Genomic DNA, 27,900 nt, shown 5'->3' with positions numbered 1-27,900 from the left:
CAAACTCTGTGAGAGTACCCCAGGGTACACTTACAGATTTAGGGTACGTGCACACTGCGGAATGGCTGATAACCCTTTCCGCATTCCGCAGATGGCACCCGCCGGCAGACTGGTGCGGGCACCCACCTCCACCCGTGTTATAGACACGTGCGGAGACGCCCGTGCCCGCATTAGTCCATCGGCGGGTTCCAGCTGCGGAATGCGCAAAGGGTTATCAGCCATTCCGCAGTGTGTACGTACCCTTAGAGTGTATGAAGGAATGCCCCCCCACTTCTCTATCTTCCCACTGCTGGATAAAGGTTACCACCTGTACGGGGATAACTTTTATACCAGCACCCCCTCTATCGGTCCCTCGCTGCCCAAGCTACTGTAGCTTGTGGCACAATCCGAAAAAATCTGAAGCAGTAATTAGAGTCTTAATATTTAGCAGGCATGGAGTGGACCCAGCGCTTCTGAATGTGAAGGACCCTGTATCGTACTAGGACAATATTTTCCAGGTGACGTCCCGCACACTGGAAAACAGGAGACCCCAGAAGAAGTGCAGAGGGTTCCGTAACAGGGGGATCAGGAATGACACCATTTTCCAGTGTGACACCTGTCCTGATCGCCCCGGCTTCTGCATAAAGGATTGCTTCAAGGCGTACCATGCGTCATTGGAGTTCTAAATTTTCTAAATTCTGTCCCTTATTCCTATTTCAAGGGTCACGTTGATCCAGGGATTATTCTGATTGCCATTATGGAGTCGGGAAGGAATTTTTGCCCTGTGATGAGGCTACTGTCGTCTGCCTCATGAGGGTTTTTTGCCTTCCTTTGGATCAACACAGGTTGAATTTGATGGACCCCTGTCCTTTTCAACCTTATAAACAAATAATTGGCATAATACCCAAAAATAAATTAAAATTGTCCCTTTTCCCCAACTAAATAGGCATGGCCCCCATTACCATTAGAGGCTTGCCATGTTGCATTTATAAAGCCGCTGTGCTGCCAGGACAGTGGAAACCCCCCACAAGTGACCCCATTCAGGAAACTACACCCCATAAGAAATCTATGACAGCCAAGAAACCATAATGTAAAAATCACATGATCATCACAACATATATTATGTAAGTGTCTCAATCATTACGTATACCCATGCAGTGTATCCACATGGCCTCCTAGGTTTACTACATGCAAAGCTGCATCATCCCATTAGTATCTAACAAGATCATAGAGACCGCTTACCCATCGTGGTATCTGGCGTCCGTAACCCGTTTCGCGTTAGGTTGCTTTCTCAAGGGGCGTGTCTAACTCCAGTCTCTCGCACTATTTATGTTGCAGAAGATGATTCCTTCCAGGGACGCAAGTCCCAGGAGGGGCCAGGAATCATGCCACTTCCCCTCGGCCTACGTCACTGGAACGCACGCCCGACGGTGGAATGCAGACGGGCATGCGCACAGCAGACTCGAGAGTCCAGGTCGGAAGGGCGCCTGTGCCCAGTTCTCCCGGTATCTGCGTACACAGAAGGTAATCGTTGTTCCCTATTAGGAGGCCATGTGTTTACCTTAATAACTTAATAATTACCTTACCGCGGCAATTAGCAGGCACGGTCCGATCGCCGTGCCCGCTAATTAGCATTTTAAATGCAGCTGTCAAAGCTGACAGCTGCATTTAAAATGCTGCTTGGCCCCTTCCCTGGTGTGTAGTGGGGGGGATCGCCCCCCCACGACGTCGTCGCGGAGGAGCGATCCCTGCTTGTAAGTCCGGCCAGGGTCTGCACCGTAATGGAGCTAATCCTAGCTCGGCATTCTACTGCTTTCGGCTGCAGCAGCCAAAAGCTATAGAGTGCCTATCTCTTGGATCTATGCAGTATATCCATCCTGCATAGATCTCTATGAGAGATCAGAGCAGGCATACTAGAAGTCCCCCAGGGGGACTTCTAGTATGTGTGTAAAAAAGTAAATAAATGTGTTTTTTTTAAATTAATAAATAACCCCCTCCCCTAATAAAAGTTTAAATCACCCCCCTTTCCCCATTTTTTTAATAAAAATAAATAAATAAATAAACATGTTTGGTATCGCCGCATTACAAATTAATAAATTATCACATTCCCGATCTCTCACTGTAAATGGCGTAAGCGTAAAAAAGTGCAAAATTGCGCTTTTTTTGGTCGCATCAAATCCAGAAAAATTGTAATAAAAAGCGATCAAAAAGTCGCATTTGCGCAGTCAAGGTACTTTTAGAAAGTACAGATCATGGCGCAAAAAATGACACCTCACCTCATGGTGATAGAACGATAACCCCTTAAGGACAGAGCCAATTTCGACTTTTGCGTTTTTGATTTTTCCTCCTTGTGCTTAAAAGGCCATAGCACTTGCATTTTTCCACCTAGAAACCTTATTTTTTGCGCCACTAATTGTACTTCACAATGACAGTCTGAATTTTTTCATAAAGTACACTGGAAAAACTTGGGTAAAAATGACTTGTTATATATGTTCCCCAAGTCGTTACGATTAAAACGATATGTAACATGTATAACTTTTATATTATGTCATGGCCTGTAAAAATTCAAACCATTGTTAACAAATATATGTAAAATTGCTCCATTACCAGGCTTATAGCGCTTTTATCCTTGGGTCTATGGGGCTGTGTGCGGTGTCATTTTTTGCGCCATGATGTGTTCTTTCTATCGGTACCTTGATTGTGCATATGCAACTTTTTGATCGCTTTTTATTACAATTTTTCTGGATTTGATGCGACTAAAAATGCACAATTTTGCACTTTGGGATTTTTTTGTGCTTACATCGTTTACCGTGTGAGAACAGGAATGTGATAAATTAATAGTATGGGCAATTACGCACGCGGCGATAGCAAACATGTTTATTTATTTATTTGTTTACATTTATTTATTACATGGGAAAAAGGGGGTGATTCAGACTTTTATTAGGGGAGGGGGCTTTTGATTGAAAACATCACTTTTTTTTTTACTTTTACACTTATACTAGAAGCCCTTCTGGGGGCTTGCAAAGTACAATTAGTTGCGCAAAAAATAAGGGCTCATGTGAGTCTGTAGGTGAAAAAATGCGAAACGCCTTTCAAACACGAGGAGGAAAAAAAAGCGCCCAAAAAAATGTTCCCGGTTCTGAAGGGGTTAAAGAGGTTGTCCAAAGTGTATAAGGCAACTAAGCGTATAAGACAACCTCTGACTTTTAATCAGATTGTCAGGGGTTCGCCTTATACACAGCTAAACTAATGAAAACAAACAGTTAAGTCACCCGATCTCGTTCCTGGCCTCCGTGCGTCTTCTCCTCCGCTTCTGTTGCCGGCGCAGCCAGTGTGACGTACACTGACTGCGCTGGGGATGCCCAAAGCTCTCCCCAGCAGCCGAGCGTCTAATCGGAGATGATCGGCTGCTCGGGAGAGCTTCAGAAGAATGACAGATGCTTTGGGTACTTCCGGAGCTTCCTGAAGTCTCTGTTATTCTTTCGAAGCTCTCCCGAGCAGCCGAGCGTCTCCGATTAGATGCTCAGCTCCCCGGCGCAGTCAGTGAACGTCACACTAGCTGCACCGGCAACATGAGCGGAGGAGAAGACGCGCGGAGGCCAGGAACGGGCCCGGGTGAGTTAACTGTTTGTTTTTTTCAAATGGTCGCCCCATACGGTGGGGATGCGAGCCATTTTTGAGCCCCCCCCCCAACGTATGGGGCGACCATACCCGGCGTATAAGGCGACCCCCGATTTCTGACAAGATTTTTCGTGGTTAAAAAGTCGTCTTATATGCCGGAAAATATTGTAATTTGTAATCGGTTTCTTTCCTTTAGTTGCTTCCTGTAACCTTTTTTCACCCGTGTCCCTGGGCATTTTCTATTGCTGCTTTTTGGATTTGTGTTTGTTTACATGAAGAACTTTCAGGTCACAGGGGTAAACAGTGACATCACAGCTCTGCGTGCCTTTAGCTTCACCCCCTCCTCTCTGAACCTAGCCCCACCCACTCTATCCATAGGCAGGGAAATGTCTGTATTACTACAAGTGTCTTTTGAGCAGCATGGTGGCTTAGTCTGTGTTTAGGTAATGGCCCAGAACGGTATTTATTGTCAGGTGTCTGGAAATGTATTGTTGCTATTGGCAACCTTAGACAGTCTGTATTAGGGCCTATGTATTTGCTGCTCTTCCTTAACTCTCTTGTAGTGGTATTGTTTTCTGCTATGTATTTATTCAATAATAATAATAATAATAATAATAATAATAATAATACAAGTGTTGAGCTTGATCAGTGCTCCTCCCCTGCAACCTATCACACTCTAGTGATTGGCCAGGGGAAAGCTAGCTCCGCCCACCTTTTACCCAGAAGGGCTGTGTGGTCTGTTCAGTTGACAGTTGGTAGTCTGGCATTGCCAGAGTCACATCTAACCTCCCTACGTCACCTCAGTAATCCTGTCAGACTCCATCTGACCTGTTTCCAGTCATCCATAAGGACTAATACGTGTCTTCAAAGTCTCAGCAGGACATCCTCTGTATTTATTAGTGCCTGCTGTCGGATTGGTGAAGTGATAGAGGGTCTCCCATTCACCGTCCACATCTTCCTGGCTTCCAAGTCAGTGTGTCCATGTGTCTTCCTCCTACATGATAGTGAGCGTCAACAGCGTCAAGTCTCTTCAGTAACTTCAAGTACCTATTCACACGTACCTTATAAAGGCGGAAAGCTATAAAGTCTCTGGAACAGGTCTGTCTCTTTGAAATCCTATTTATCCACCAAGTCTAAGCTATAGTAACCAAGGTAACCCTCCCCCTGAAGCTAAAGACTCTGATCAAGCCAACAGTTTGCCAGCATCCGATGCCCCTGTATTGAATTGTACATAGTTATTCCTCAAGTAAAATCTTGATATACTTTAACCGCTATTGTGTGAAGACTTTTATTAAAAATTATATGTCCCTGCATGTATGCTGAAGAAGACAAGGGCCCCAGCACCCTCGGACCCCACCATGACAGGAAGGTTTCAGAAGGTGAGCCCTAAGGTTGCACTACACCACCCAGCAACACAATACTCTCAGCATATTACAATAATACCACTAAAAGGACATTGTAATTTTTCTTGGCGTCACGTAATAGGACATTATATTTACACACACAGATAAATGACCAATTTATCTGACAGAAGCCAAAACTAGGAACAGACTATAAACAAGGAACAGGTCATGAAGGAAAGACTGAGATTTCTCCTCTTTTCAAATCCATTCAAAAATCTTTCAGATAAATTGGTCAATTATCTTTGTGTGTAAATGCAGCCATGTGTAATAGGGCATTTTGTGTCTGCCAATTACTTATATTATCAAATAAACTAGTTATTTGAATCTTTTATCTGTTGTAGGACTCCAAAGCCCAGCACACATATACATGTTAGGAGTTGTAGTCCTGGATTACATACACAATGCAGTAGCCATCCTACAGGTGGGTGGGGTTTCAATGAGGCAGGATTCTGGTACCTCAGCAATAGATAGAATGGTGAGTGACATGAGGTGAAGTATCATCTCTCCTCTTAATATTACACACAGCAGCTCTGCCCTAACACTGTAGATATTACAGTACAATAATAAAATACCAATTAAAGACAAGGCACTACTAAAATATGTCCACAATAAGCAGAGGGTGCTCAACCCAACATGACACAAATAATCCAGAAATCCCTGATCCACAAGAAAGAGTGTGTCATATATATGGGTGGCACATCCAAAATAAAAGTTAACATCCTCAATACTGTGTACAGAATATCTTTATTAGTACATAAAACACAAGTGCAAACACAAACACTTAAAATTAGGGATGGCAGCAGATTCACGCTGTCTGCCTGCTCCGTGGAGCGGGCGGATCCAGCGGGAGTAACGCCTGGAAAACTGGGATTATGTCTATGGCTGTATCCCAGTTTTCCAGGCGGTCCTCCTGCTGGATCCGCCCGCTCCACGGAGCAGGCAGACAGCAGGAATCATTACCGAGGGTTCGGGTTCGTACAAACCCGAACCGAATTCGGTTCAGACCATCCCTACTTAAAATCATTTAAAACCTTAAATACAAACAAAGGATCGTGCAGGTGAGCACGATACCAGGACCCACCGACAGGTGGCAATGCAATACCCCCTCCTAATGGCCCAAACTAGTCATGCAGTAACGATGTGTAAATATATATGTGTACCTAAAAAATGTGTTATATAACATCTGATATTAGTGTAACCTGTATGTATATGAAAACAAGACTAGAAGTGGCAAAGCATAAGGGAAAATCAAACATGGCCAAACAAGGTAAGGATAGATATCACCATTGGAGGGAGTCCATGCCGAGGTCCAAGAACCCCACGAGTTCCGTCTCTTGACATGAGACTTTCTCAAGGGTACTGATCTACAATAATGATACATATATATACAGTATATAGCACTTGTAATTAGCGTTATGGGCTTCCATACCTGTGTAATCATACTCCTCATGTATGATCCCCGCTTGCATCACCAAACATGGCCGCGGCATGCCGGGCCGTCCATCGCGCATGCGTGCAAAGAAGGCCGCCCTAAAGTGAGTGTGAATGTGAATATCTCGTACCAACCATATCCATATACAATTAGGATACTGTAAAGAATATCGTGAACAAATAAAACTGAATATATAAATATATTTAAGTGATTACGTATTATAGATAGTTATAAATACTATATAAACACAAAAAAACATATGTATATACATAAAAGAATATGAGGACCATATTAAAAAATATAATAATATAATAAAACGACTCTGACCTAGAACACAGAAAAATATAAATAATCTCCCAAAAAGATATTAATACGGAATCTATGAATACATAAATAGGCAAAAAACAGTCAAAACACAGTCCATACCAACGTATGATAAGAGCATTGTGGTTAGAACATGTCCCTCAGTGCATATCTAATCTTGGTCACAGTACTAAGGTGCCCCACACCATAGAAGGGAAGCATTCAAATAGATCACCTACCCAAGAAGTAGTATTGTACAGCAACCACTAGGCTCTATCATCCTATAGCTCATTCCGGCAATAATATGTCCCAACTGGACTGCGGTAGATCATGAGCGAAACACCATGGACAGTATGTAAACAAATATATTAAGCCAAAAATGAGACAACACATAATACCCAACAGGGGTCGGCGCAGTATGAAAATAATTTGGGATGCAAGCGGGATCAGAGGAGACAGAAATAAACAATATATGATAAGTAATATGAAAAAAGAAACAAGATAAATAATAAGTGTATGGAAGCCATTAGTAACTCACAAATATGAGGAATACAGACAAAGTATTTGCAAGTCATAATAGACTTATATATAATAATCTTATATATATGGATACCAGGACAAGGCCTGAAACGTATAGGTCGTACGGATCCATATGTCAATCAATGTCATGTGGTGAAGTGAATCTCACTGTCACAGTGGTAAGTTTTTCTCTCAAAATGGAGTCCATACCACATCCCAATATTATATATAGGGAGTTATGAAAGTTCAAAGATCAAACCAGGCCTTAGGAGTTCAAATGCAGGAATGTGGATCTTGAAAGGTAGAGTCCAATATGTCAGAAAAAACATAAACAAGTACGTCATGGCAATTCGGAATCGAGACAATAATAACAATATAGGGGGAGATTTATCACAGCCTGTGCAGAGCAACATGGAGCAGTTGCCCATAGCAACCAGATTGCTCTTTTCATTTTGAAAATGGCCTCTAACAATAAAACCTAAAATCTGACTGGTTGTTATGGGCAACTGTTTCCCTGTTCCTCTGCACAAGTTTTGATAAATCACCCCCATAGTTCCTTTATATAGCTCCAGCCTATTCTGCAGCGCTGTACAGAGATTGTAGTCTCATATTGATCCCTGTCCCCAGTGGTGCTCATAATGGTTTGGAGAGAGTGATAAAATCCATGCAGACATTGAGGGGCATACATGCAGCTGTTATCCCAGGACCCGAACACTACAAAGCAACATGGCTAACCTCTGTGCCCCCCACAACATGGCTAACCTCTGTGCCATCCACAACATGGCTAACCTCTGTGCCACCACAACATGGCTAACCTCTGTGCCATCCACAACATGGCTAACCTCTGTGCCACCACAACATGGCTAACCTCTGTGCCATCCACAACATGGCTAACCTCTGTGCCACCACAACATGGCTAACCTCTGTGCCATCCACAACATGGCTAACCTCTGTGCCATCCACAACATGGCTAACCTCTGTGCCATCCACAACATGGCTAACCTCTGTGCCATCCACAACATGGCTAACCTCTGTGCCATCCACAACATGGCTAACCTCTGTGCCATCCACAACATGGCTAACCTCTGTGCCATCCACAACATGGCTAACCTCTGTGCCACCCACAACTTGGCTATCAGCTCCTGGACTCCTCCATGTCAGGCTTCCCTTACTGCTGCAGTCTCTACTGGGCTAAGATGTTAGCTCCTCCTACAGGGGTGTGGCTAAAGAAATATGGATGCATAATTCCACCCACCTGTTGACTCACTGTTCCCTCACTGGCAGGAACAGGAAACAAAAAGGGAACAGGACATCACAGGAAGTGAAGAAATCACAGGCAGAGTGGTCACTAAGCCTGAAAACACAGTAAGGGTAGCTTCACACGTACCGACTCGCAGGGTTAATAACGCTGCGAGTCGGCTAGGTCCTGGCAGATCACTTTCACTACATACACGCAGCGGTCTGAACGACCGCTGCGTGTATGTAATTCTGCCGGCCGCTTAACCCCTTCAGCTACCGCCCGGCTCCTGCTCCCGCTCTGTATACATTACCTCTCCTCGCTGCACGGGTGTCGGCGTACTGCTCTCCCGCCCGGCCATTCAGTGGCTGCGGCAGGGCAACACACTGATTGGCCGGGCGGGAGAGCAGTACGCCGGGACCCCGTGCAGTGAGGAGAGGTAATGTATACAGGGCGGGAGCCGGGCGGCAGCTGAAGGGGTTAAGTGGCCGGCAGAATTACATACACGCAGCGGTCGTGCCGGCTAATTAAGCATTAAGCAATTAAGCATTTCAATGACGGTGATCCCGGCTCAGCAATACATTGCTCTGCCCTGGGTCTTCGCTGTGTATATACACAGCATTGATCTCTATGAGAGATCAGTGCTGTGTATATACAAGTCCCCCAGGGGGACTACTAGTTAATGTAAAAAAAAAGTTAAAAAGTGTTTTAATTAATAAAAAATTCCCTCCCCTAATAAAAGTCCAAATCACCCCCCTTCTCCCCTTTTATAAATATAAATAAATAAACATATTTTGTATCGGCGCGTGCGTAATCGCCCGAACTATTTATTTATCACATTCCTGATCTCGCACGGTAAACGGCGTAAGCGCAAAAAAATTCCAAAGTGCAAAACTGTGCATTTTTGGTTGCATCATAAAAAATGGAATAAAAAGTGATCAAAAAGTTGCATATCTGCAAACAAGGTACCGATTGAAAGTACAGATCAAGGCGCAAAAAATTACACCTCAAACAGCCCCACAGACCAAAAGCGTTATAGAAAGCATTATAAGGATAGGAATAGAGCAATTTTAAACACATTTAGTTCTTTTTAAAAGATTAAAATTTTTTAAAAGCCATCAAATAATATAAAAGTTATGCAAGTTACATATCGTTGTAATCGTACTGATGTGAAGAACACATGTCAGTTTTACCATAGGGCGAATGGCGTAAACGCAAAACTCCCTGAAATCAAAACAAATTCCTTTTTTTTTTAATTTGACAGCGCAAATGATTTTTTTTTCTGGTTTCGCAGCATATTTTATGGAAAAATAATGCCTGTCATTGCAAAGTACAATTGGTTTCACAAAAAATAAGGGTCTCTAGGTGAAAAAATGCAAGTGCTACGACCTTTTGAACATAAAGTGGAAAAAGCAAAAGTGCAAAAACGAAAATTGGCTTTGACCTTAAGGGGTTAAGAGGTCCCTCCACCGCTGAGGATTTGGGCAGGGCTTTAAATTTAACATTGTGTAAGCAACTTCTATTCTCCTGATCAGTGTCTTGACCTCACTGGCCACAGTCTGGTTTGAAACAAATCCAGAGAAGGTGGCAAAATCTACAATGAGGTTTTCTAAAGTCTCAATTTGGTGCCCAGCATGCTGTAGTCCTGTCTTGATGTTCCTGAATGACAGAAATGAGGTAGAGACTCTGCTTGTTCACTGTCTGCAGTGCTTTCCTGGTCTCAATAGTCAGCCATTTCCGAGATGGAGGCTGCATTCAGTGCCATCTTGAATGGCCTGGATAGATAGAGCACACTCTTTTTTCACCTAAGGAATATTGGCAGGTCCAAAAGGATTTTTTGGTGGTGCCAGAGGATTATCTGAAGAGATCTCTTCTGATCTTGCCCATTTTGTAGGTCCTAAGAAAGTTAAAAATGGTGGTATACAGCAGTGGCATGGGGGAGCTACATGCTCTTACCGTTTTCTCAGTCTGTGGTCAGGCTTCAGGGGCCTTTTTTTTAGACACAATTACTTCTCATGTACAATTCACACTGGGATAATCACCACCCTATATTTACAACCGTCACAAAATATGAAAAATATTATACGTATACTTTGATCATCAATCCTAGGCTCATTGGACACATATATATCACATATATCCCTAAGACACAGAACTTTTACCAAAAATGGATGCAGCCCTATGGAGTCCTGGAAAACACGGATACAGCCATAGGTTGTATCCATGTTTTAAAGGCAGCCCTAGGGCTACATCCGACTTCTCTAGCCAATGGGAGTCAAATGATGAGCGTTCGAGTTCAGATCAGTACAAACTATAAAATGCAATAAAATGGTGCATTTAACATGAATATAATTACTTTCTTCGTACACAACCATTCGATCTAGTAAACGAACAATCGTAATAATGACCAAAATTTTGTGAACGATTAACAGTGATTTTATGGTCTGCTCAAAAGATGCGATCAATGACATATGAACAAATTTTCATTAGTCGTTTGATTGTTGCCTGCATATACACGGAAAGCTTTATAGCTTAAATTTAAACAATATACCGGTAACAATTTTTTTGCGCAATTATCTTTGTGTGTAATTCTGGTGTAAATCTGCTCTGGCAAACTCAGACGGTTTGGAGGGATATAAGTTCGGTCCAGGGTATTAGGAAAAAGGAGCTGTGGAGTGGGAGTTTTACGATGCAGGCCATGCCCCTCAGGATCAAAATCTGATAGCCCTTTTAAATTGATTTTAATGGGCAATTTTAATGCTGCGTTTACACAAAACAATAATTGGCCCGATCATACCATTAACGATGTCGGAGTAAAGATTTTCTTTTCATAACGATGAGCATTTAGACAGTACATTATATCGTACGGAAGATCGTTTTGCGATCGCTTAAGCCTATCTCACACATTAGTTAAATCGGTGAACGACTGTTTACACAGAACGATCTGCCAATTTTTTGCGAACGACGATTTGAGAACATGTTGTAAGATCAAAATGAACGATTTCTCATTCGTCGTTTGATCATTTGCTGCGTTTACACGTACGATTATCGTTCGAATTCGATTGTTATCGCGCAAATTCCCACGATAATTGTTACGTGTAAACGCACTATAAGTCTGCCTCAAGAGTTGACATGTCAGTTCTTAATGTGGCTTATCTTACTGCCATCAATAGAACTGTGAAGATCTGCACCAAAATACAACACATAAAGAAGGGTTAAAACTGCATAAAAATGTAAGATTTGTAAAAAATAATCTTTTAGGGCTGTGTTCACACATAGCAGTACTGTGTAATTTCATGGAAAACCCTGCAATACTGCCACAGTACTACAATGAAACTGCAACATGTGTGAATGACCACAGCCACAATCCACAAGTTTTAGTGTATAAACCCACACACCGTATAAGCAGCGTATTTACTGCTGCGATACGCAGCAAATACGCAGCAAACACGCAGCAAAAACGCATCAAAAACGCAGCAGATTATATCTAAATAACTGAACACAGCATCAAATCTGTACCAACAAATCTGCTGCGTATTTGCTGCGTTTTTGTTGCGTATCTGCTGTGTATACGGTGTGTGGGTTTGTACCCTTAGGGTATAAACCCACACACCGTATATGCAGCGTATTTACTGCTGCGATACGCAGCAAATACGCAACAAATACGCAGCAGATTAGATCTAAATAACTGAACACAGCATCAAATCAAAACCATCAAATCTGCTGCGTATTTGTTGCGTATCTGCTGCGTATATGGTGTGTGGGTTTGTACCCTTAACAAGAAATTTAGATCTCAATTTTCTTGCTGCAACCCTCTGAATTTTACTCCCAACTTCTCCCAGAAGCTAGAAGTATAGGTCCTTTCTTTATAGTCCACATTCCCGTTGAATCTACTGTTGGTATTGGCTAATAATTATACCAAGAAATCTCAGAACTCTGCTAAAACAGATATTTTCAAGTTTTGGGTTTTTCACTTTAGTCAGTTCATATGTCTCCAAAAGTGACACCCGTCAGGTCCTACATAGAGGTAGTAAGCTTTTGTGTATAACAACCATCTCCCTAGGAACAGTGGCAAAACAGTATTTTATTATTTGGAATGCTAATAAGCCATGGCTTCTCTATTGTCTTTGCTAGCCCATATTTGTAGTAGCCAATAACAGTAACTGTCACTAGACAGGTTAATTACTCCACGCTTCTTAAAGAATTGACAGTAATTGCTTAGTGTCACTTGTCTTTACTTCTCATCAGAATAGCAGGTGAACACATACCTGCTGCATCTGCTGGGATCACCTGAATGAATACAATCAGCCAAAGCCTGGTCCTGAACATAAGGTAAGCATATAGGTTATTTATACCATGGTATAGCTGTATATAGGAGCAGAGTGTTGCATCAGTACAAAGGCTTGAAACTGTTATTATAGAAAGTTTGCCTTTACTTAGGAATTATCCAGCATAGTAAACATGTTACCATTAGGCTATGTTCACATTATTTTTCATGGCTATGCCTGCAGCATACGCCGGCATCTACAGCAGCATATTCCTAAAGGATCCATAGAATTTATGGTTTGTTTACACAGAGAGATTTATCTGACAGATTTTGGAAGCCAAAGCCAGGAATGGATTTGAAAAGAGAAGAAATCTCAGTCTTTCCTTTATGACCTGTTTTCTTTTTATAGTCCATTCCTGGCTTTAGCTTCAAAAATCTGTCAGATAAATCTCTCTGTGTAAAGGCAACCTAAAAAAACATATACATGTAGCAGACCACGCCAATGAGTCCCAAAAATGTTATATGCTCATAAAATGGACAAAACAGTCACTAGTTAACTCTGTTGCCTTTGAAAACTTTTCCATAATGTTTATCCGCATACTTTGATGCCACGTAGTGCACAACACATTGATATTGTCCCTCTCTCAATTATTTTTGTGTGGGACCTAAGTGGGTGCCTTTAAGGGTCTGTGTACACAGGACAGGTGCTGTGCAGATTTTCCATAGCATGTTTCTATATGGAAAATCTGCAGCATAATACAGTATAAAGAAAGTGGAAGAGATTTTAAGGGTATAAACCCACACACTGTATATGCAGCAAAAACGCAGCAAATACGCAGCAGATGTGATGGTGAAGATTTGATGCTGTGTTCAGTTATTTAGATCTAATCTGCTGCGTATTTGCTGCGTATCTGCTGCGTATTTGCTGCGTATCGCAGCAGTAAATACGCTGCGTATACGGTGTGTGTGTTTGTACCCTAAGGCTACAAACCCACTTGCCGGATCTGCAGCGAGTCTCCTTGCTGCGTTTTTAAAGTGAGACTCGCTGCAGATCCCAGCCCTATACTTTCATTAGCAGAGAAACTTGCAGCAGGGATGTACATCCCTGCTGCGATTTTGTCTGCAGCCCTCCCCATTAACCCCCTAGCCGCCGGACATTATACATTACCGGGTCCCCGTTCCTGCTTGCTTCGGGGCTCCCGATGTCTTCACGGCCCGCCCGTCCAATCAGTGCGCTGCGGCAGGGCAGCGCACTGATTGGCCGGGCAGAACGTGCCGGGAGCTGCCGAAGCAAGCAGGAGCGGGGACCTGGTAATGTATATCCTGCCCGCCCCCCGCACCCCCCGGCCGCATGATCGCCCCCCGCACCCCCTGGCCGTACGATCGCCCCCCCCCCGCAGCCCCCGGCCGCATGATCGCCCCCCGCACCCCCCGGCCATATGATCGCCCCCCGCACCCCCCGCCCGTACGATCGCCCCCCCGCAGCCCCCGGCCGCAAGATCGCCCCCCCGCACCCCCCGGCCGCACGGGCTGCGGGGGGCGATTGTGCGGCCGGGGGCTGCGGGGGGCGATCTTGCCGCCGGGGACTTGGGGGGGGGGCGATCGTACGCCCGGGGGGTGTGGGGGGCGATCATGCAGCCGGGGGGGTGCGAAGGGGGATCGCACGGCCGGGGGTGCGGGGGGCGATCATGTGGCCGGGGGTGCGGGGGGCGATCTTGCCGCCGGGGACTTGGGGGGGGGGGGCGATCGTACGCCCGGGGGGTGTGGGGGGCGATCATGCAGCCGGGGGGGTGCGAAGGGGGATCGCACGGCCGGGGGTGCGGGGGGCGATCATGTGGCCGGGGGTGCGGGGGGGGGGGCGATCATGCAGCCGGGGGCTGGGGGCGATCGGGGCTGCAGGGGGGGCGGGCAAGATATACATTATCAGGTCCCCGCTCCTGCTTGCTTCGGCGGCTCCCGGCACGTTCCGCCCGGCCAATCAGTGCGCTGCCCCGCCACAGCGCACTGATTGGCAGGGCGGGCCGTGAAGACACCGGGAGCCCCGAAGCAAGCAGGAACGGGGACCCAGTAATGTATAATGTCCGGCGGCTAGGGGGTTAATGGGGCGGGCTGCAGACAAAATCGCAGCAGGGATGTACATCCCTGCTGCGAGTTTCTCTGCTAATGAAAGTATAGGGCTGGGATCTGCAGCGAGTCTCGCTGCAAAAACGCAGCAAGGAGACTCGCTGCAGACCCTCCAAGTGGGTTTGTAGCCTAAATCTAAACCTTTAGGATTTCCATCCAGTGTGCAGGGACAGTATAGATACAGAAACACAGAGTCAATGTGCTGCAGGATTTCTGCGGGGAATTTCTGTGAGGATCATTTGGAACATTTACAGCAGCAACAAAGTGAAATTTCCCAATCTCAACCCCACATTGTGAAAAACCAAAAAAAAAACAACAAACAAACAAAAAAAACCACAGTGCAAATTATTAGACAAAGTACTACCGGTAAGCCCTGCCTTAAAGCATAACTGTAATTTCCATTAACTTTTTACATGTCCTCAGACATATGAAAAGTTAATGACTGTAACTATGCATGCGCGGCAGCCTGTAACTGAGCGACCGTGGATAACTGTCAATCACAGTCCCCTCTGCTATACTGTACATGGCTGCAGGGCTAGTGACAGGCTGCTCCCTCAGGTTTAATGTCTATTCTAATGCTGCTGTTGCTAAGTTTGCATGCAACAGCACTAGAGATATTTAGGCTACATTCACACTATGTAAAAATGCCGGACGCCTTCTATAACGGTCGTCATCATGCATATAACTTCTGTTATTTTTTAAATAACCGACCTTATTTGCACAATGCTGGCCTTTGTTATGAAAGACGTATATCATTTTTATATAGTGTGAACCTAGCCTTAACCCTTTGAGGACCAAGCCCAAAATGACCCAGTGGACCACGGCAATATTCATTTTTGCACTTTAGTTTTTTCCTCCTCCCCTTCTAAGCGCTCTAGCATTTTCATTTTTCTATCTACAGGGCCTGTTTTTTTCAGGAACAGGTGTACTTTGTAATGTCGTCTTTCATTCTCTCATAAGATGTATGTGGAACCCCAAAATTATTATTTATGGAAATATAAATTGGTGAAATTGGAAAAAAGAATACAATATGGTAACTTTTAGGTTTCCTGTGTCTAAGTAATGCACTATACGGTTTGAGCAACATGATACCATTATTCAGCCTGAACACAACCATACGTAGGTTTACACAAATTTCCTAATTTTTTTTTTATTGAATCCTTTTTTTTTTAAATTAATTAGTAATAAGATGGCCCTATTGTGACTCTTACAACAGTTTTAGTTTTTCACCTACGGGGCTGTGTGGGGTGTCATTTTTTGCGCCATGATCTCTAGTTTTTATTAATACCATATTTGTCTACATCGGATATTTTGATCTCTTTTTATTAATTTTTTTTATATGTGATGTAACAAAAAATCTGTGATCCTGCTGCTTTTTTCCCTCTTTTCGTTTATGCCGTTCACCGTACAGGATGGCGATTGTTATATTTTAATAGATCAGACAATTACAGTACACACGCTACGGTATATAATATGTTTATTTATTTATATTTATATGTTTTATTTATATTATGGGAAAGGGGGGTGATTTTAACTTTTATTGGGGGAGGGGCTTTGGGGTATTTTTAAAAACATTATTACTTTTTTTTTTTTTTTTACACAATTTAAGTCCCCCTGGGGAACTTTTACGTGCAATCAACAGATTGCATACACTGTACAATGCTATGCCATAGGCATAGCATTGATCAGTGTAATAGGTGCTCTGCTTATTGAACCTGCCTGTGGCAGACTCAATGAACAGAGCGCTGATCGGACCACACGGAGGCAGTAAAGAGACCTCCGGCGGTCCGACACAGTGATCGGGACCCCCGCAATTACATTGCGGGCGCCCCGATTGGTAAGTGACGTCGCGATCTTGCCGCAGCGTTTAAGGGATCGCTGCAGCCTGTCATTAACGGTGAGGGCCCAGCAACTAATTGCAGCCGGCCCCCACCTGCTATTACCCAGGATGTATCATAACCCAGAACGTACCTGTACGCCCAGGGTCGTCTGGTGACAGGCGGCCAGGGCGTACAAGTACGTCCTAGGTCGTCTAGGGGTTAAAGGGGTAGTTTAGGGAGAAAAAAATTCTTTCAAATCAACTGATGCCACATATTTGTAATTTACTTCTATTAAAACACCTCGTTTCCGTGACTTATCAGCTGCTGCATGTTCTACAGAAGGTGATATTCTTTTTAGTCTGGAGAGCAGGAGAGGTTTTCTATGGGAATTTCCTTTTTTTTTTACATCGTTTGGGCAACTAGTGATGAGCGAATACTGTTTGATCGAATAGATATTCGATCGAATAGTGAGATATTCGAATATTCTATATTCGTATGAATATCCCGCGCATGTTCGATAAATATTCGATAAGCGTTCAAATCCCCCAGCTTCCGGTTTTACCCTCCAAATGGTCAAATAGATGTTTTTCACTAATCGAATACTTGTTCCCATAGACTTTAATGGCATTGAATATTCGATCGAATATTCGAACTTTCGCGGGATATTCGTACGAATATCGAATATTCGAATATCTCACTATTCGCTCATCACTAGCAACTCCCCCATTACAGTGTAACTATCATCTTTCACTGGAAAAGCTATCAAAATCCTGCCGCCGTGCTCCCTGTGCAGGCATGCACCAGTGACAAAATTCTTCCAGTCGTGCCATTTTATACAGCGCATTTAAGGCCGGGTTTACATACGTCCGGCGGTGCAGGAGAAAAGCGCCGGAGGGAAACGCATCATTGAGCTAATCCCATTGTTTTCAATGGGATCGTTCAAAACATGCGGAGAGAAATAATGGGCGCCGCATCGCCGGACCGTCGGTGCGTCAGGACGCATCTTGCAGCGTCCTGACAGACCACCACTCCGGCGATGCGGCGCCGCACTCATTGAAACAAATAGAGCGCCGGACGCCTGGCCACGCAGGACGCATGCTGTTCGGCTCTGGCATCCGGCACTCAGCTGAAGAGGAGTGCCCTGCAGCGCCCAGGGGGAATGCCCCCCGCAGCCGTCCAGTCGCCCCCCCTCTCACCCCTTCCCTTCACACCCGTCCGGTCCAAGGCCCTATCCAGCCGTCCCTGCACACACAGCACATTGACATGTGCCGCTCTCGCCGGCTGAGTGGGGGGGCGCTCGGACTGGACTGGTGCCTGTCCCCCTCCCCGGCACCAGTTCTGTTCGAGCTTCCCCCCCCCCCCCACACACACACACACACACACGACCGGCAAGCTCTGCACATGTTATGTACTGTGTGTGCAGGGACGCCGGCATGTCACAGCTGGAGGAGCAGCTGACCTGTAGTCCACAGTGCTGTATGGATGTGCTGCAGCAGGCAGGATAAGGTATTGCTGTGTATGGCATCCTGCCTGCTGCAGAACATCCATTCTTCCTATGTTACAGCACTGTACTGTTACTGAGGGCACTACAGGTCCCAGCATGCACCTCCCTGTATAGTAATGCACCCCTATCTGCCCCCCTATACAGCAATAAATCCCTATCTGCCTGTTGCTCCCCCAGTAATATATAGCCCCCCTGTTGCTCCCCCAGTAATATATAGCCCCCCAGTAATATATAGCCCCCCTGTTGCTCCCCCAGTAATATATAGCCCCCCCGTTGCTCCCCCAGTAATATATAGCCCCCCGTTGCTTCCCCAGTAATATATAGCCCCCCTGTTGCTCCCCCAGTAGTATAGAGCCCCCCAGTAATATATAGCCCCCCTGTTGCTACCCCAGTAATATATAGCCCCCCGTTGCTCCCCCAGTAATATATAGCCCCCCGTTGCTTCCCCAGTAATATATAGCCCCCCTGTTGCTCCCCCAGTAGTATAGAGCCCCATGTGCGCTCTCCCCCTGTAGTATATAGCCTCCCTGTGCGCTCTCCCCAGTAGTATATAGCCCACCTGTGTGCTCTCCCCCTGTAGTATATAGCCTCCCTGTGCGCTCTCCCCAGTAGTATATAGCCCACCCGTGTGCTCTCCCCCAGTAGTATATAGCCCCCCTGTGTCCTCTCCCCCTCCCATATAGTGCCCCTGTGCGCTCTACCCCTCCCATATAGCCCCCCTGTGAGCTACCCCCATTGAAAATGACAAGAAAACATATAGGGGAAAAAATGTCAACTGATGAGAGCAACTTGTGACAACTGATGACAACTGATGGAAAATGATGGTTTTTAATGAAAAGAAGGTTAGAAAAACTGATGACAACTGATGCATTTTTGGCATCAGTTGTGACATCAGTTGTGGTCAGTTTTTGGAAAAAAAATGCAACTGATGCAAACTTATATATGTAAACCCAGCCTTAGAATTCTGTCTCTGGCGTGCCCCTGCACAGGGAGCTCTGCGGCAGGATTTTGACAGCACATCTGTGATTTAGCATTCTATGCCACATCAAAGCAAGTGGGCGTAGACAGGTGCCAAGGTACCATGGCTTCATCCCATGGTAGACACCATGCTAGAGCTCTAGCATATATTGTAGCTGAAATATACCAGTGTTTTACATGCCAGCCTTTAGCAAAATCCCACAGCTGTAGGATTCAGCATATGCTTTTTAAAGCTGATGCCAGAATATCGGGTTGCCAGGGAAATGTCCCATGCCCAGCAAATTCACCCAGTTTAAATAGTTACCAAAGCAACTCGCTCATTTAGCATCAACTGCATCTCCAGGCTGAAATAGTGACAAATTTAATGATGCCAATTGTAATGTTTCTGTATGGGGTAAGAAGGACTAAATAAATATACACATAATACCCCTTAAATAGTGCAATATTTGTCATAGTGTTGCACTTGCAATCATCTGAAGGAGGGATGGGGGACCTGCAGCCCTTGTGCTGGTGCAAAATTACAATTCCCATCGAGCTTGGACAGCCAAAGCAACAGCTTAAAGGCCCTATTCCACCAACAGATCTGACGACAGATTATCTGCCAAAGATTTGAAGCCAAACCCAGGAACAGACTATAATCAGAGAACAGGTCATATAGGAAAGACTGGATTTCTCCTCTTTTCAAATCCATTCCTGGGTTTGGCTTCAAATCTTTGGCAGATAATCTGTCGTCAGATCTGTTGGTGGAATAGGGCCTTTAGTTTAGGGTATGTTTAGCCGCACGTCGGGCTACACGGCAGAAATCAGTGAAAAAAGGATGGTGCCGTGCAGCCCGACGTGCGGCCGACGGCCACATGACGGCCACATTGACTTTAATGAGCAGGACGGAGTCATTATGTGACTGTGTTCTGCTCATTTGCGGGACGTACAAGGCTTTTGTGCAGGACTCAAAAGCGTGGTCGACTACGCTTTTGGGTCCTGCACGGCACCATCCTTTTTTCACTGATTTCTGCCGTGTAGCCCGACGTGCGGCTAAAAACGAGATATGAACATACCCTTAGCTGTAAGTTTGTTACAGATGGAGGGCCGAAGGTTCCCCATCCCTGATCTAAAGACAAGATAGCTACCCAAACATTCATGATAGTTTATTGTAAAATAATAGTTTTCTTTTGTTCTTATTTTTTATTTTAGAGAGAAAATAAACTATGACATTTTACTGTACTCGGACAAAATGGAAAAAATTTACATTTGGATTCCTTACTGGATTTCTTGCCACGTTCTTCCTTTTCAGAAGTATAGTTCAAATGGAACAGAACCTGTCACTGAACAGGATAAGAAAAAACGTAAAGCCAATGCCGAAACCAGGTACCACTCCGTTAATCCATATCCAAACTAGTAAACATTTACAGACATCTGGACATTCAAATCCACTGTCACTTATCAATCGTGTAAAGGACTTGCATTAATATTTTGGTGCCCACCCTAGCCTGGAGTAGGGAAGGGGAATTAGCTAAAAGATTTCCACCTTGACGTTCTTCATTCTAATTAATTCTCTATATATTTTAATATTTTAGATGACAGTAGCATAAGTGAAGAACTGGTAAGCAAAGTTCGAGTGCTATGCTGGATAATGACAGCACCTCAAAATTTAAAGGCTAAAGCACGTCATGTAAAATACTCCTGGGCACGTCACTGCAATATTACTTTATTTATGAGTTCTGTCACTGGTAAAGACTTTCCTACCATTGGACTGGGCACCAAAGAAGGCAGAAAACAGCTGTACAGGAAAACCATTCAAGCTTTTAATTATATATATGAGCATTACTTGGATCAAGCTGACTGGTTCTTAAAAGCTGATGATGATACTTATGTAGTGATGGAGAACCTGCGACTCATGCTTTCTAATTATACAACTGATCAGCCTATCTATTTTGGCAAGCTCTTTAAGCTATTTGTCAAGCAAGGATACATGAGCGGTGGAGCTGGGTATGTACTGAGTAAAGAATCCCTTCGACGATTTGTGGAGGGATTTCGTGCAGGTAACTGCACACACAGGTCTGAGGTGGAAGACCTAGAGCTTGGACAATGTATGGAAACAATGGGAGTTGTGCCTGGTGACACTCGCGACAATAAAAATAGGGAGACCTTCAATCCATTTACTCCAGAGTATCATTTAACAAGTACTTATTCACAAGAGTATTTCAATTATTGTTACTATCCTGCTGTTGAGGTAAGATTTTGAATGTAAAAGCATTATGTTACAGTCTTACAGTATGTTAAGTTACAGTCTTCATTGCTGGCGATGGGCAAACTATGAGGATTAAATGCAGATTTAGGCCTCGTTCATACAGTGTATTTTACATTAAACAACGGCCGCTGTTGCATGTTTGCAATAACGACCGTTGTCAAATGACAGCGGACGATTACATTATAGCCTATGGAACCACGGCCATACTGTATACAATACAGCCGGGATTCCATATGGCCGCACCGAAAACTGACTATTCAGTGAACAGCGGCCGCACAAAATAGACTGCATACAATGTAAAGTACGGCTCCTGGCCGAAATGCAAATCCACAGTACAATGTAATTAAAGCAAAGTGAATGTGATTTTTGGAAACCTGCAGCATTTCTGCACCAATCCCCAACAAAATCTGCATGGATTTTCCTGAGGATTTGCTGCAGATTTTCTCCTTGTGTAATAGTCTAGTGGGGCACATGTGCAGTCTGTGGGGCTGTATCTGCCTATTTAGTTTTTAATACTTGGATAATGTGCTAATTTTATAATATCTTTACGAATGGTATTAGTTTTACTAGAGAGATTAGATAATGGTTGTTGACTAGTTTAGGCAATATACAGTGCAACTTTCCAGGTGAGGCCATTGAAACATCTTAGCTTTTAAACCAATGCAATGGTTAAGCTAAAATTTAAGAATTGACATATATATATGTATTGTGTATTTCAGTGTCTTGAAACAACACTAATAATTGTGTGTTTTTGTGTTCACCAGGGTTCCCAGTGCTGCTCAGACCTTGCTATATCCTTCCACTATGTGGATGCAGAACTTATGCACACATTGGAGTATTTTACCTATCACCTTAGAGCATATGGATACCAGCATAGGTATCAGCCACAACTGTCAAATCTCACCAACCACTTGCTGTTCCCAAGTATTAAAAGAAAAAGAAAAACAACATGGAACTCTAATATAAATGCATCATCTGCTACATACGGGTTTTGGCCTAAAACATCACAGACTCCAGGCTGAATGTTACCATTGCTGCCTGTTGCTGTTACTTGTTTAGTATGTTTGCGTAATGACTGTTTAAAGTGAATATGTCACTTTCCATATAAGAAGTGTGCAGCACCATTTTTAAGCTTATAGTGTGTTCATTTCATATTTTACCGTATAATGGATTTCTTTGTGGTCTCTCCCCTCAAAAATGCATGTTATTATTGGTGGACCGTGCCATAGGGGTGGCGCTTAAGTGCCATGGAACCCCCATATATCCGCCCTACATCACCATAGACCCTGGCCTAGAGGAGGTGGAGCCTATGCCTCTAGGTCGGCACATTCCAATATGCAAAGAAAAAGAGCCTGTGGAGCCTCATTTAAGAGTCTCGAAACACAGGGCTAGCCAGATATTCCTCTGGGAACGACCCAGCCAAGGGGTGGCTCCTGTAGAGAAACCACCAAAGCACCATATTAAGTGGCCCTATAAGTCAATGTAATGACAAGAGAAAAAACAAGGCCAGGTGTCCATCCACAGACAGGCTAGGTGGGAGCAATGCCTAGTAGAGCCATAAGAGAAACAGCCAAAGATAACACTGCCGTCTGCTGGCTAAAGCGCTCAATGCAGTAAAATCCTAGGACTAGCCAGATAGCCAGATAATATGGTTTTGGTGGTTTCCCTACAGGAGCCACCCCCTGGCTGGGTCCTTCCTGGAGGGATATCTGGCTAGTCCTGTGTTTCGAGACTCTTAAATGAGGCTCCACAGGCTCTTTTTTTGCATATTCATGTTTCCCAGGGAGCAATGCACCTAGGATTTCACTGCATTGAGCGCTTTAGCCAGTATTCCCTTATGGCTGATTCCAATGGCTGTGGAGGGTGCAGGGCCTAGATGGCAATGGCGTCACATAGTGGTGGGGCCTGTGGGGCTGATGTGGGCGGACATATGGTGGGTGACCATTAAGCCTCGCCCTTACGGCACTGTCCACCAACAATAACATGCATTTTTGAGGGGAGAGACCACAAAGAAATCCTTTATACGGTAAGATATAAAATGTCCACAATATAAGCTTAAGACTGGTGCTGAGAACTCCCTTTATATGGAGACGGGGTGACAATATCACTTGAAGATAACCGTTAATCCGCAGGCGGGACTGATCTTCTGAAGTACAACCAAGACAAGTTATACACATACATATTACATCTCTAAAATAATCATGACCTAGAAGAAAGGATCCTTCTCATAGACTATTACTGCAAAGGAACTTTCTTTATCCTTCACAGAGACTTGAGTCACAAGGAGGCTACAAAATGAATGACCATTGATCCCCATAAGTTAGGGGTGGGAAAACTTTTTCCTGTCAAGGGCCAGTTGGGCCTTTATAGGGTAGCTTAACACATACCGGATTCGCAGCGGATGCAAACTCGCAGCGTGAAATCCGCTGTGAATCCAGTACGTGTGAAGGTACCCATAAAGTCATTCAAGGGCCATACACTACACAACCACCATACTCAATGTTATTGTTATTCACAAGCCACTCTTATGGTATGGCAACATGGGGTGTTGTGAGTTCTTTGAGATTCTGAGGGAATTGAAGGGGGTGCTGTGTCAGGTCTCTCAAATGTATCTTCTCTATAGAAGCCTTAATGAAGTAAAGCAGGCTCCATTGTTGTGAAGTTTACCAGGATTTATTTTGGTACATTGTCAATAAAGTAAAACTCAGCAATAAAACATCAGTGAGAACAATGTTGAAATGCTTCCCCACACAGTCTGGCTTCTTCACATAGGGAGAGAAAGTTTCAGGTACCTGAGTCTCACCAGTCCTATCTTGTAAATCCTCTGCTGCTTCCCACTGGGCTGGAGTCTCTCCCCCTGTCGTAAATCTTGGTCTCCCTCCCTGTGGTAAATCCTGGTCTCTCTCCCTGAGGTAAATCTTGGTCTGTACTGTTATTTCTGGCATTCATATAAATCTGACTTTCTCTGTCAGTGTTTTTACCTCACAACACAACAGGATCTTGTTCCTTTCTTTCTGTCTCACATAACAGAATCCTGCTTGTTACCTCACATACTGACTGGCTCTTCACACGAGATCCTTCTGTGTCCCTACTCTCTTTCCCAGCATGCACACATCTGCCTGTTAACTCCTTCACTGCTGGACAACTACCAATGTTGTGTGCTGGCACCACTGGCACTCCCCAACTGCCAGACAGAAGTAATTAATTAACCCTTTACAGTAACAGTCAAACTTACCCTGGGCCACATTATACTGTGTGTGTGGAAGTATTGTAGTTATTCCCCATTGATGCCCCTGGTTTTGTAGTTAACTCCCCTCCCCCGATGCCCCTTGTAGCTGTTGTTAACCCAGAGTGATGCCCCTGGCAGTTGTAATTAACCCCCAGTGATGTCCTGCTAGTCCTTGTTAACCCCCAGTGATGTCCTGCTAGTCCTTGTTAACCCCCAGCGTAGCCACTGTTAACCTCCAGTGATGCCCCTGGTAGCCTTTGTTAAACCCCCCCTGGTAGTTGTAGTTAACCCCCAATCATGCCCCTGGTTATTGTAGTTAACATCTAATAAGGATCCTGGTAGTTTTAGTTAACTCCCAGTGATTCCCCTGGTAGTCTGTACTAAATACAGTAAAATAGTTAACATCCCACTGTTGTTGCATGTGGTCCACAGGAGAAAGATGTGCTCTGCCTAGGCTTACAGGAGCTGGCAGACATGACAGGCAGCTGCTGCAGTCAATGTATTATTTGCAGCACCCGATGCACACAGGAGGTCCACAGGCCGCACCAGGGGTTCAAAATCTTTTTCTTCGGTAATAGTAACTAATGGCATATAGCCGGTCCACTGCACAATGGATAACAATTAAGTCCGACAGACCCGCATTAAAGGGGTAGTGCGGTGCTAAATATTTATTCACAAAATACCACACATTACAAAGTTATACAACTTTGTAATGTGTGTTTTGTAAGTGAATAGCCAAAGTTGTATAACTTTGTAATGTGTGTTATTTTGTGAATAAATGTTTAGTGCCGCACTACCTCTTTAACTTTACTTGGGTCTATCAGATTTTCCGCTGGTGTCTGTGATTTTACTGAATTAACCAGACAAATAAATTGTGTTGATCACACTTTTTATCCTGTTATTTAAATGGATTGTGGAGGTCCAGGATGGAGCCTGTGACGTACATGTGATCCTAGCCTTAGAGACACAGACGTTGCCATAGGCTGTATCCATGTCTTCCCAGATTCCCTAGGGATGACTCGAATCCTGTACGATTGGACTCGAGCATGGTCGAGTTATGCTCATCCCTAGCGATCGTTAAAATGTAGTAGGCCTTGCTTATCCACATTTACACAAGTTTATGTAAAAAAAAACACAGTCTTAGTGCAATAAACTGTTTGACACTTTATTTTATAAATCTTATATTACATCATTTTTGTATTTGCAAAATAAACCTGGCAATAAAACACATACACAACTTTTTAGTATTTTTGTATCTGTTCATTTTGTGGAGGTTTGGGGGTAGGACATTTAATCCAAAACTGCCTGTTAACTGCCTGTTTACTAAAGGAATATACCAGCAACACAAGTCAAATAGAAACACTTTATTCTGTATAAACACTAACAGGGGTCTAAATATCAGGTGTGTAGAGACTGCAGTCCAGGGCTCTGGACATCAGGATTATAAACCCACTGTAGAGTAGTCTTGGGGTCCTTTTGGGGTTTGGTTATAAAGCTGCTCTTTTTTCTTAAAAGAATGAATCCTTGGAGAGAAGGTTCAGCTTAACAACCATATTTTATTGCTCTGATGAATGAACTGTGTAAACGCCACACCTTCTAGATTAGTTACTGGATTATATGATTCCTATTTATATGAATGGGTGGCCATGTAATACTGTAAGTGGTCAGGGTGGGTTCACCAGAGTGTGGTGTTCCCTACTATGACCGATGGAAAGGATTCCGTAAGAGTGCGGCCATCCTCTTTGACATCCATATGAACTCAAATGCCAAGGTGCATTTTGAAGTACACCTTTGGGCTGGGTTCACACTATGTATATTTGAGGCTGTATTTGGTCCTCATGTCAGGTCCTCATAGCAACCAAAACCAGGAGTGGATTGAAAACACAGAAAGGATCTGTTCACACAATGTTGAAATTGAGTGGATGGCCGCCATATAACAGTAAATAACGGCCATTATTTCAATACCACAGCCGTTGTTTTAAAATAACAGCAAATATTTGCCATTAAATGATGGCCATCCACTCAATTACAACATTATGTGAACAGAGCCTTTCTGTGTTTTCAATCCACTCCTTGTTTTGGTTGCTATACAGCCTCAAACATATAGCCTCAAATATACGTAGTGTGAACATAGCCTTAGCATTAGAAATATACATATGAAAAACATTTAACTGACTTTAAGGCTATGTTCCCATGCTGTATGAACAATAGCCGTTCACGCAGAACACTAGCTATGGCTGGAATTAAGGATCATGATCTTTAATTCTGGCAGTAGGTAGTGTTAAACAACGGCTGTTCATGGCGGAATGGCTGTTGTGAGCCTAAAAGTGAGAATTCCGACATCTATAATAACTATTGTCTTAGAAAAGACTCATCCAGTCTCCCGGACTCTTAATATGTAAAATACGTTAAGGTGTTTTTTTTTTAATTCTACCCATGCAGATCTGTTTAGGCAACTTAACTTTGTGTCGCAGTTTTATCTGCCCCACCCCCTGTGTGTTTATTGCTATTATATACCAATTTCTTCATAATACAGATTGGGGGAAATTTATCAAACTGGTGTAAAGTAGAATTGTATTAGTTGCCCCTAGCAACCAATCAGATTCCACCTTCATTTCTCACAGATTCTTTGAAAAAGGAAAGGCGGAATCTGATTGGTTGCTAGGGGCAACTAAGACAATTCTACTTTACACCAGTTTGATAAATCTCCCCCATTATTCCTTCCAGCAAGACAACAGGCAGTGTTGGTTTAATCTGTAGGCAGTTTCTTATAATACATGTTTAGCACTGAGGAATGGATTGCAAGAAGTCAGGCACAATCACAGCTTCTACAAATGTCACAGGTACGACTGGAAAGTGAAGAAGCCAGAAAAGCAAACCTATATAAATGTACAATAATGCTGACTCTTTCAGTAAGTTTTTTTTTCTTTGTTTTGCTTTTCTTTTTTTTTTTTTTCCTTTTTTTTGTATTCATTTTACATTTTGGTGGCATAAATAGGCAGTAATTCATGTTTGGATGGTGGACATGGGGTAAAGAGACATAAAGTATCACCCACAACACATCTGTAATAAATACATATACACGACTGTATAAGGCAGATCAAGTAAACAGTGTGGCTTTTTTAATTATTAGAAAAAAATGATGTGGTACCAGTAATTTTCAGCCTGTTCACATGGTATATTGGCACTGTATTCCCACTGTTCATACTGACAATGTTAATATTAATTTAGTCTTA

The 27,900-nt window shown here is 43.8% G+C and overlaps 1 protein-coding gene across 1 annotated transcript; it reads left to right on the top strand.

Annotated features, from left to right (window-relative positions):
- Nucleotides 1-20,538: 20,538 nt before the first annotated feature.
- On the top strand, nucleotides 20,539-22,461 carry LOC138793612 (glycoprotein-N-acetylgalactosamine 3-beta-galactosyltransferase 1-like). The gene is made up of 3 exons (XM_069972258.1): nucleotides 20,539-20,552; nucleotides 20,762-21,417; nucleotides 22,200-22,461. The coding sequence occupies exons 1-3, from the start codon at nucleotides 20,540-20,542 to the stop codon at nucleotides 22,455-22,457; spliced, it is 927 nt and encodes a 308-aa protein (XP_069828359.1). The 5' UTR covers nucleotide 20,539; the 3' UTR covers nucleotides 22,458-22,461.
- The last annotated feature ends 5,439 nt before the right edge of the window (nucleotides 22,462-27,900 follow it).

The sequence above is a fragment of the Dendropsophus ebraccatus genome, chromosome 5 (assembly GCF_027789765.1).
Source record: "Dendropsophus ebraccatus isolate aDenEbr1 chromosome 5, aDenEbr1.pat, whole genome shotgun sequence".
NCBI classification, from domain to species: Eukaryota; Metazoa; Chordata; class Amphibia; order Anura; family Hylidae; genus Dendropsophus; species Dendropsophus ebraccatus.
The sequence above is the reverse complement of the archived record's forward strand: the minus strand, read 5'-3'. Positions and strand labels throughout refer to the sequence as shown.